At 43.0% G+C, this 10,432-nt stretch overlaps 1 protein-coding gene across 1 annotated transcript; it reads right to left on the bottom strand.

Annotated features, from left to right (window-relative positions):
• Positions 1 to 5,152: 5,152 nt before the first annotated feature.
• LOC149310483 (uncharacterized protein F54H12.2-like) lies at positions 5,153 to 9,383 on the bottom strand. Its single transcript, XM_089528411.1, has 2 exons — positions 9,093 to 9,383; positions 5,153 to 6,388 (listed from the first exon to the last, which is right to left on the bottom strand). The coding sequence occupies exons 1-2, from the start codon at positions 9,381 to 9,383 to the stop codon at positions 5,153 to 5,155; spliced, it is 1,527 nt and encodes a 508-aa protein (XP_089384537.1).
• Positions 9,384 to 10,432: the final 1,049 nt, after the last annotated feature.

The following is a 10,432-nucleotide window of genomic DNA, read 5'->3' on the forward strand; positions in this document are numbered from 1 at the left end:
AGATGATGAACATAAATGCTTCATGCAGCCCCTAAAAACCCCTGAGGTTTCTGTACAGTATCTATTTTACGATTTCGAGTGTCACCAAGCAACTGGTGTACATGTCCCTAACTACTGCTTTGTAAAAGCATTTCCAGGGGAAACTGTAGAGTGCTTTAAAAATGGTAACAAAAGAAAGCGGAGGTATAAGAGAGGGGCTAAAAAGCAGTATGACAGCGATGATGAGGATGAAGATTATGAGTGGCCCCTTGCTGGCAAAAGTTGGGAATTTAAAGGGGAGACATGTTTATCTGACTTTATTACAACATTTATAGACCGCCAGTTTTCTGACTGCACATTCTTAGCACATAACTCTAAGGGTTATGATGGTTACCTGGTGCTGAATCAGCTGGTGAAAGAAAAACTTGATGTAAAAATTATCGCTCAGGGTGGGAAACTGATTTCTGTTACAGTGGAAAAATTGAATATAAAATTTATTGACTCCCTGAGTCACCTCCCTATGGCCCTCTCTAAACTACCCAAAGCTCTAGGCTTTGAGAGCTATAAGGGATATTTTCCCCATTACTTTAACACACCTGAGCATTGGGATTATGTAGGCCCAATGCCCTCAGCTGAAGATTTTGGTGTAAAATATATGATGCCTGGTGAAAAGGAAGCCTTTTTAGCATGGTATTCAGAGAATCAGGATAAAATCTTTGACATGCAGAAAGAGCTTGTGTTTTACTGCAAAAAGGATGTTGAAATTTTAGTAGAGGCCTGTACCAAGTACAGGCATGAAATTGTAGAACTGACAAAAGAAAAGAAGTTAGTGGAGAAAGGGAAGAAAGGGAAGAAAGGGAAAAAAGAATATGAGGAGTGGTTTGCTATAGACCCCCTCCAATTCCCCACCCTTGCAAGTGTCTCTCTTGCGATGTATAGATTTAAGTTTCTGCAAGAAAACACCATTGCAATTCCAAGTTTTGTAAATTACCACAATCAGTTTAAGCGATACTCCACACCGTCTATTCAATGGCTTTTGTATATTGAACATGAGGAAAAGCTTGAGATTCAGCATGCCTTAAATGGTGGAGAGGTTAAAGTTGGAGATTATTTTCTTGACGGGTATGCCGCTGTAGGTAATAGGAAAATAGCCTTTGAATTTAATGGTTGCTTTTATCGTGGATGTGTCCTGTGTTATCCTCCCCAGGAGAAAAACCCTGTGGTGGGGAAATCTTATGAATTTCTCTACAATTCCACACAGAAAAAAGCAGCTGAACTCAAAAGCCGGGGTTTTGATTTGAGAACGATTTGGCAACACGAATGGGATAATATGGTAAAAACAGATGTGAAACTCCAAACGTTTCTTGCTTCATCCCGCCTTCCAGAACCCCTACACCCCAGAGATGCTCTCTTTGGGGGTCGTACAAATGCCATCTGTCTCTACTATAAACCTAAAAGTGGGGAGACAGTGAAATACTACGATTTCACCAGCCTGTACCCTTATGTTAACAAAACCAAACAATACCCTCTGGGGCATCCCAAAGTCATTTATAAGGACTTTGAACCGGTCACAAACTATTTTGGCATAGTGAAGGCAAAAGTTATTCCTCCCAGAAAACTCTATTTTCCAGTTTTGCCTTCCAGGATCTCTGGAAAACTTATGTTTGTGCTGTGTTCAACCTGTGCAGAACAGCGGCAGTTGGACCCGTGCAAACATACAGATGAACAAAGAGCCTTAAAGGGGACGTGGTGCTCCGTTGAGTTAAATGTGGCTCTAGAGAAGGGGTACAGGGTTGTGGAAATCTATGAGGTATGGCACTTTGCACGCAGGTCTTCTGTGTTGTTTTCAAAATACATCGAGATGCACCTACGACAGAAGCAGGAAGCTTCAGGCTATCCTCACTGGTGTGTTACCGATGAGGACAAAAACAAGTATATAAAGGAATATCATATGAGGGAGGGGGTGCTTTTGCGCAAAGATCAGATCGCTGTGAACCCTGCAAAGCGCCAGATTGCAAAGCTGTTTTTAAATTCTTTGTGGGGGAAGTTTGGGCAGAGAACAAACCTCCCTCACACTCAGGTGTTGAGAGACCCCGATGAATTCTTTCAGCTGCTTTTTTCTGATGCTTACAAGGTTTCAATGTTTGAATTTGTTGACGATGAGGCTGTTTGTGTCTCCTGGAAATATTCCGACGACCGGGTGACAACCTCGGGTAGAAAAAACGAATTCCTTGCCTGTTTTACAACGGCCTATGCACGTTTGGAACTTTATGCACTCTTAGACAAGCTTGGGAGACGTGTTTTGTACCATGACACAGACAGTGTCATATTTGTGAGTCGGGAAGGAGAGTGGGACCCTCCTCTCGGAGATTTTCTCGGGGATCTCACAAGTGAGGTTCCTGCAGATCAGACCATTACAGAGTTTGTGTCAGCAGGGCCTAAGACCTACGGTTATAAGTTGTCTAACGGCACAGCCTGCATGAAGGTCAAGGGGATTACATTGAACAGCGCTAACTGTGAAAAAATTAATTTTGACAGTCTCAAAGACCTGGTATTCTCCTACGTCTCAGACAAGAAAGGTTCCACACCTCATGAAATTGTGGTACAGCAGCCAGGTATTGTAAGAAATAAGCAGCATTGGACACTTCACACTAGAAATCTCAAAAAAACACAAAAAGTTGTTTTTGATAAAAGGGTCATTACTGAAGGATTTAGGACACTTCCTTATGGCTACTAAAATGGAAACACGCTGGCAACACCCATTCTCAGCTATTCTCGCTGGACCTAGTGGCTGTGGGAAGACGTTTTTTATAAAAAATATGCTGGATCATGCTGGTAGTGTGTTCTCAGAAATGCCTGAAAATATTGTCTGGTGTTACAGTTGTTGGCAACATTTGTACAAAGAACTCCAATGTAAATACCCTATTATTCAGTTTGTACAGGGGATGCCTGATAAATTTGATGATGATGAACTGTTACCCCCCAATAAAGTAAATCTTTTGGTTATAGATGATTTGATGATTCATGGTTCTGAAAATAGAGATCTTGAGCGGGTTTTCACCCAATTTGTACATCATAGGAATCTGAGTGTATTTTTCATTACCCAAAATATTTTTTGCAAAGGAAAAAGTAGCCGGACCATCAGCCTTAACGCTAAATATATGGTGCTCTTTAAAAATCCTCGGGACAAATTACAAATTGCTACTTTGGCTCGACAGATGTATCCGGGAAATGTCAATTTCTTCATGGAGGTGTTTGCTGATGCTACAAACAAACCTCATGGGTATTTAGTGCTGGATCTGAATGCTAACACCCCTGATTCTTACAGGCTAAGAACTTGCCTTTTCCCTCCAGATTTGCCTGTGGTATATATAATGAAGAAAAACCATTCCCACCACAAAAGGGCCCGGTTTTAACAATCCAGGGCTCTGTTGTTGTCTGCTCCTCCATGGGGAAACATGTCCAGTCGCGTAAAGAGAAACTTGGCACTTTTAAAACTGCTTATTACAGTGCCTCCTCGTCAAAGAAAGGCCATTTTGTGTTCAGCTTCGGATGACCTTGTTGCAGCCATTTCAGAAATAGCCCTCAATACTTTAAAAGGCAACATTCCTTTATCCCCACAGCAGGTGCGTGTATTAAAAAAAAGACGCACCCTTATTAAAACTCTGGGTAACAGTAAATTGTCCCTGAGAAAAAAGAAGTACCTTGTGAAGCAGTCTGGGGGTTTTTTGGGGCCACTGCTAAGTTTCGCAGTTCCTCTAATAACAGGCCTTTTAACTAAACAGTGATGGAATATGCTGAAAAAATGTATTTGGTCCCCAGCCATCAGCTAGAACAATTAAAGGGCCCAGCTTCTAAAGATGAAAACATCAGAACTACAGCAATCTCTTCCTTAGATACTGAAATGCAGGCAATTCTACGTAGGACCGACTTAACTGAATATGAGAAAGCCAGACGTTATGATGCTTTACTCCAAAAATATCTAACTCATGTAAAACAGAAGGAGGCAGAGAAACAAAGTTTAAATCTGTTTCTACCCGAATCCCCTTCTGAAGAAGTTGTGATGAACTCCCCTGATGGCATGATTCAAGAAGTGTTGGACAATCTGCCTGTCAGGTACAAAAATAATGCAAGATTGTTACTAAACAAAATGAGTCAAAACAAAAATGTTTCTTCGTGGGATGACAAGGGCGTCTTTGTGTATAAAGGAGAATCTGTAACTGGATCTAATATATTGGACTTAGTCAAAAGTATAATACAGCCTCATGCTTTACCAACCAAACGCCTCCCCAAAGGCTGGGATGTTTTTTTGAGGGCCATGGCTGAAATAAACGCTCCAACTTCTGTGGTGGGTAACACTGCCAATAGAGAACTTTTGAACCGTTTAAAGAACCCTGAAGATTCTTTGTCACTTACACCTGTACTGTCACACAGATCTTTTAAAAAACAACGGCATGCTGCTTGTACCTGGCTCACTTTATAACGCCGCTATTTTTTAGAAAAAGAAATAGAAATAAAAGTCTTCTTTTTAAACTATTTGATAGTCTGTGAGTGTTTTTTTAAAATGAAAATAAAAGCCAGGACACAGATTATGTTTTAATAAAACCCTCTGAGGGGGTGTGTTTATTAGGAAATGCGGTGGTGAAATTCATTACAGGATACACATCCCTGAGTAGTCTGGAACATGTCTGAGACAAGCCCGGGCAAGTTCTTCTTCTTTTTCACAAACTGTACAACCATCTCATCGTTTTTTTCCAAATTGTGAGAATATAGGTCTTGAATATTTTTAAATGTCAGGCCCTTGCCGCGCTGTTGCAGAAAAAACACACAATGATATCCACAAACCACAGAGTCTGGGGCTTGTACTGGATGACCCTGAAACACAGTTTTGTAGCCATTTTTTCTTAAAAAATTCATGATTGTTTTAGGAAACAGAGGGTGGTCTGGAGGGTGTCCGTAGGAGTCAAAAAATTCGCCATTTTTTTCTTCTGTCAAGTATATAGCAAGCCAATGTTCTCCTGGAAGGTTGTGAGGATGGGTGTTTATGACCAAGCTCAGGGGCCTTTGCAGCAGCTTCTTTCTGGGGAGCATGTCACAGGGGAAGACTCCATAGAAGCTCTTCCGAGTATAGGGGTCAGAAGTCAGTATGCGGGTTAACTGCAGGCTATCCATGTTACATATAATCAAACAAGACATTTCTTCGTTGATTTATTTCTATCACATTGTCAAAAACTCCATAAACAACCATATTGACAGTGGTTGGCAGGGGCCTGGCAAAACGCAGCTCTGCCCTCAGGTTTCCAGTTTTAATCAAAGAGTAGTGGTCACCTCCTTCTTGATCTGGAGTCAGGTCAAATGCAAAAAGTGTGTAACCTCTTGCATATTCTTCACGGTTAATTAAAAGAGACCTGTCTTTCATATGCTTGCCCGCCGTTTGTACCAAACTCATATACTCTCGCACACAGTTTCCCTCTTGAAAATCGGGCTGAAACGGTTTCATTGGATTCTGTTCTCCATCCAGGTAAAGGGCCGCAAAATTAATATCATAATGTTTAAAGTTAAACGGATTTTTGTTGTAAATACCGCTAAAGGCATCATTGTCCACCAGGCCTATAACCACCTGTTTAGGTAATTGTCCCAGAAACAGGTTCTCCTGATTAGAGACGCGGCTGCCTCTCGGGATGCTGAACACTTTCATACTCACACGATCCACAGGATATTTGGCATTGGAAGTCAACAGTCCTTCGGCGTGTCCCAGGCGGACACCAGGGGACACCCTCACCTTTTTGACAAAAAGGGAGGCTGATAGAATTTGCAGTTTGTACTGCCTGTCTGCAGCATCGCTCATTAAGCAGAAAGCATCTTTGTTGCGGGTGAGTTTAATTTTCACATCAACGCCATTTAGCAAAAGCTTTTCTTGAAAAAACAGGTCAGCATGGAGATGGCCCAGCAAGTCTATCTTTCTACTTGCAGCCGTCAGGGCTGCTCTTTTAACAAAACCTTCATTATCCCCATCCAGCTCAGCTGATTCATGCTCTCCAGCTGTATCTTTATAAAACAGGCCTGCAGAAAATTGAGTTGCTAGAGTGTCATCGCTGTAGTTTAACACAGATTCAATGAATGATCGGTAAGGATAACAGTTATTACTCTGGCTGACGAGACGATCTGCTATAGTAATATCAACCTGACTGAAAATGGAGGCTATTGGATAATTCACCAGCCCTACCTTGGCATCTTCTGCAAGGTTTGACCCATCTTCATTCACTATTTTACAGGTCAAATAGAGGAGCGTGTTGTTCAGATCCATATAGTCCTCACCATTCCCGGCAATGAAAAAGTCAAGTGGGGCAGATTCTGTAAGAGCAGTCAGTGGGGGAACCTCAATAAACACACTTCTCTCAATACTGGTCTGAGTAGGCCCAATGTGGAATAAATCTAATTCAGATTTAGTGCACTCTTCAGAGCCACAATGGATAAAGGCCATGATGCTGGTTTAAAAGATGTCCCTCTTAGCCAGAGCCCTCTGTCGCTTTCGCACAGCTCTCCGCTTCTGAGTTTTCTTTTCTTGTGGGACTTTTCTTTTAAGGGGGTGGGGAGGGCCTGTCAGCCTCGCCTGTGATGCTTTTCTTTTTAACCCCTTCCTTCTTTTAATGTACATCAGGCCCGATCCTTCTTGCAGATTTGGAGGTGTCACTCTATTTAGAACTGCCTCAGTCACCTTGCCAGCAACATCTTTGGCAATATTACGAAAAGCTGTTTTTGCGTGAGGTTTAATAATGTCCAGGCCTCTTCTTAAAAGCGGAACAGCTTTTCGAAAAAGGCCTCTGAAAATCCCACCAAGCCCTGCCCCATACATTTGGGGGACACCCTGATATCCAGGAAGGCCATTTCCAGCCTGGGCTCTGTAATAATTTCTGTAAAGGGCTGGGTCCCCATATGATTTTACGATCACCATTTTTTTTTTTTTAAAGATGCAGAGTTCTCCTGGGCCGGAAGTGAAGCTTCACAATCACCTTTCCAAAGCGAAATGGGACTTTTTTGTTCTGATCTGTCTTCATCTCAACAGTGATGGTGTCAACATGGTGCTTGCTTACAGGAATGTAGTGAGGCTTGTCATAACAAATATTGACACGCTCATTATTCTGTCCTTGCACAGGTACGCAGCGTAGCAAAGGCACATAGACGTCCCCAACTATCTGGTGCTCCACAATATCTGTGTAAACATATAAACTGGTGAAACCCCCAGTGATGTCTGCTGCGAAAGGCAGGATTTTGACATGATGGTTGGGAAACAGCCCTAATATGTAGGATAATTCTGCACCAACCATCAGTGTGTATGTGCCATCTGTTTCAAGCCAAACCTTTCTGGACACTTGGTCATACCGCAGAACCACTTCTGGGGGATCATTGTGTGTTTTTATAAGGCTGTTCATGTGTGCAAGTAGTTCAGGGATACTTGAATAATAGCCCCGTTGTAGAAGGTAACGCCACCGCCTTTTCCCGTTTGCAATTTCAAACCACACATCAGAAGTTACAGTGTTCCAACTATGAGGGTACTGTATCTCGGCCAGGCCTACCTCCCACTCCCCAGGAAGCTCCAGAGGTCTTGCGACAGAGATAGTAAAACTTGAGATCGTGTTCTCTGGAAAAACATCTGCACAGGCATTACTTGGAAGTACAACATAAAAGCTACCATCCCCCATTGTTCCACCTCTTCACCAGCAGCTATTACACAGGTTTGCCAACTTCAGAAGCAAGAACCCAACTGTTGAATTTGCTTGGCCATCCTAGCCATTTCACTAGGTAATGCTTCTTTCTACCCTTCCCTTTTGTAGCTAGAATTTTCTCAATCCTGTATACCTGGTCCTCTGCAGTGTTAATCTTTTGTAATTCTTCAGGATAAAAGCTGCCAACCACAGTTTCACCATCATAATCTTTCAGAAGAAACACAGGCCTTTCTGCTTTTCTGATGACATGGTCCACAATGAATACCTCTGTAGTAAAATTCTGTTCATAGCCCTTAGCAAATATTCCCTTGCTTTTAGAAATCCTAACGTGGTCTCCTTTTCTGAGCACTGGCACTTCCTGTTTTCTTTTGACAGGGGTCCCATAAACTGTTTTCCACACTGCTAGGTCATTGGAATCATTGACATCAACAGGCCTTGCTTTGATAGTACGGTGAAAACTATGATTATAACTTTTTATAAACAATGGGAGGGCATCAATATAGGTGAAGGTGTTATTGGCTGTGAAGTACCTCCACATTTTTGTTTTTAAAGTTCTGTTAAACCGCTCCACAACTGCAGCTTTAACTTCATTATTGGTGACAAAGTGATATACCCCATGTTGTTTTAAAAGGCTACTTACAGGCTTGTTTAAGAACTCGGAGCCACGATCTGTCTGTAACTTAACAGGTTTTCTGTTATTTTCTGAGAAAATAGTATTAAAGGCTCCTGACACTTCTCTACCTGACTTATCCTTCAGAGCCACAGCCCAGGCATATTTTGAAAGGATATCTATCACGGTTAAAATGTACTTGTAACCCCGATTATACTTAGAAAATTGTTGCATGTCAACTAAATCAGCCTGCCATTGAGAATCCACTTTAGATACAACAGTCTTGTTTCTTTTAAAACGGACCCTGGCTGGCCTATGTAGTGTATAACTGTCCTGTTTGGAAAGCCATCCAACAACCTCCCCCTTCCGGATGGTTTTGTTCTGCTTTTTGGCCTCTAGAAAGAGGGGATGAACACCGCCAAAGCTTCCAACTTCTTCAGGGTCGTAGTATATTTTCTTTAGGATTTTTTCATGTTCTGACATTTTGTCAGCTGCTGTAAATATGAACACGCAGGTATAGATCAAACCATTTTTATTGCAAATTACACAGAGCATATCTAATCTTCAGGCTTGAAGGAAACACATGAAACACAGGATATGTTTACATTCTGAGAGTTTCCGAACTGAAGATTCTTCACGTCACTTTCATGCACACCAGCCTCCTGTTGGCAAAAACATTTAAAACATCTTTTAGTAAAAAACCTCTGCATGCAATGCACCCCCCACCTCTCTCTTTCTTTAAAAAAAAACAGCCACTCAATACAAAAAACTCTTACCGGTAAGCTGTCATAAACTGCATCTGTCTTTTCAGAGTTGTCCCCCAAGGCAGCCTCCATCAGGTCATCAAGGAGTGATTGGTTAGCCGATCCAGCTGTGTCAGGCTCTCCCACAGAGCTCTCAATCTTCTGTGGGGCTGCTTTACTAAACACACTGCCATCTAGCTCTTCTGGATCAGAAATCAGAGGTCTTTCCCTCTTCGGGAAAAGTGCTTTCAGATCACAACCGCAATCACACTCTAGGTCAGATCCATTATCAAGGCCATCTATACCCCCGTCCGGCGAGCTCATGGTTTTAGCCCCAGCCTCTTGGCCTGCTGAAAAAACAAACACGGGGGAATCCTTCACGGTGGTCTTTTTCTTACCAGCACGGGTTTTCAGGTCTGCAGGAGTTAGCGAGAGAGGCTTCGTAAATTCTGCCCAGCCTTCCTTAAGCAAGGGTACCGGGGGTTTGGAAAAACCCATAGGTCCTGGCAGTAGCGGGGGGAAAGAGGTGAATCTAGGGGCGGCCTTCCTTGCAGGTTGCTTTTTTCTTGCTGCAGATGGCCTGGAAAAACCGCCAGAGCTTGGAATAGCGGTGGTTGACTCCATGCTGTCTTCCCTGAACATGTCTGGGCTTGCCCAAAGGCTTCCTGTAGCGTTGCTAAAACAGTCTTCTGATTGGCCCTTTTGAATCATCATGGTCACATGAGTCCCTTCAGACGCTCCACCTACAGGCGGGGTTTCATGCTGGGGTGGGGCCACAAGCGGGGGGCGTGGCCGGATATCCGGGGAGGGCAGGACTTCCGGCAGAAGGCCGGATATCCGGGGAGGGCGGGACTTCCGGCAGGAGGCCGGATATCCGGTTAAGGCGGGACTTCCTGTTAAGGCGGGACTTCCGGGGCGGGGCACCTGTCAGTGGGCGGGGCTTATGAGTTTGACGAGAGGTGCCACCCTTTACTACTAGCATCATATGGTAAAGGGAATTTCCCTGCTATAGATTCCTACATGTGCTCCAGTATATCCACCAAGCTTTCAGTACATGGGCTGTCTCAATAAATGCACCAGAAGGAACACATTTACACAAATGAAAAATGCATGTGTGAATCTACTTGTAGACTTATGGGTGTATTACCAATCCTGTGTGTACTTGAAATCCTGCAGCTTGTGCAGAATTGGTGTATCTCTATGTTCCTCATGCTCTTCTGGGCTATGTCCAAGACTGCAATCCTGCAAGTGCATACCTGGAAGTAAATCTCATTGGAAACAATGGGACTTCTGATTGAACATAGACAGGCTTGTGCTATGAATTATATTTATTTACAATATCATACAAGACTTTGCCACATGCCATCTAGCCA

This window comes from Sceloporus occidentalis, unplaced genomic scaffold, assembly GCF_023333645.1.
Source record: "Sceloporus occidentalis isolate IW3139 unplaced genomic scaffold, rSceOcc1.0.p SCAF_6, whole genome shotgun sequence".
NCBI lineage: Eukaryota > Metazoa > Chordata > Lepidosauria > Squamata > Phrynosomatidae > Sceloporus > Sceloporus occidentalis.

Bases quoted from the DNA above. Each gene is read 5' to 3' on its own strand.
- LOC149310483 (XM_089528411.1), bottom strand. From the start codon at position 9,383: ATGAGCTCGCCGGACGGGGGTATAGATGGCCTTGATAATGGATCTGAC. The intron at 6,389-9,092 runs GTAAGAGTTTTT...GGGCCTACTCAG, and splicing joins CAGTTTATGACAGCTTACCG to ACCAGTATTGAGAGAAGTGT.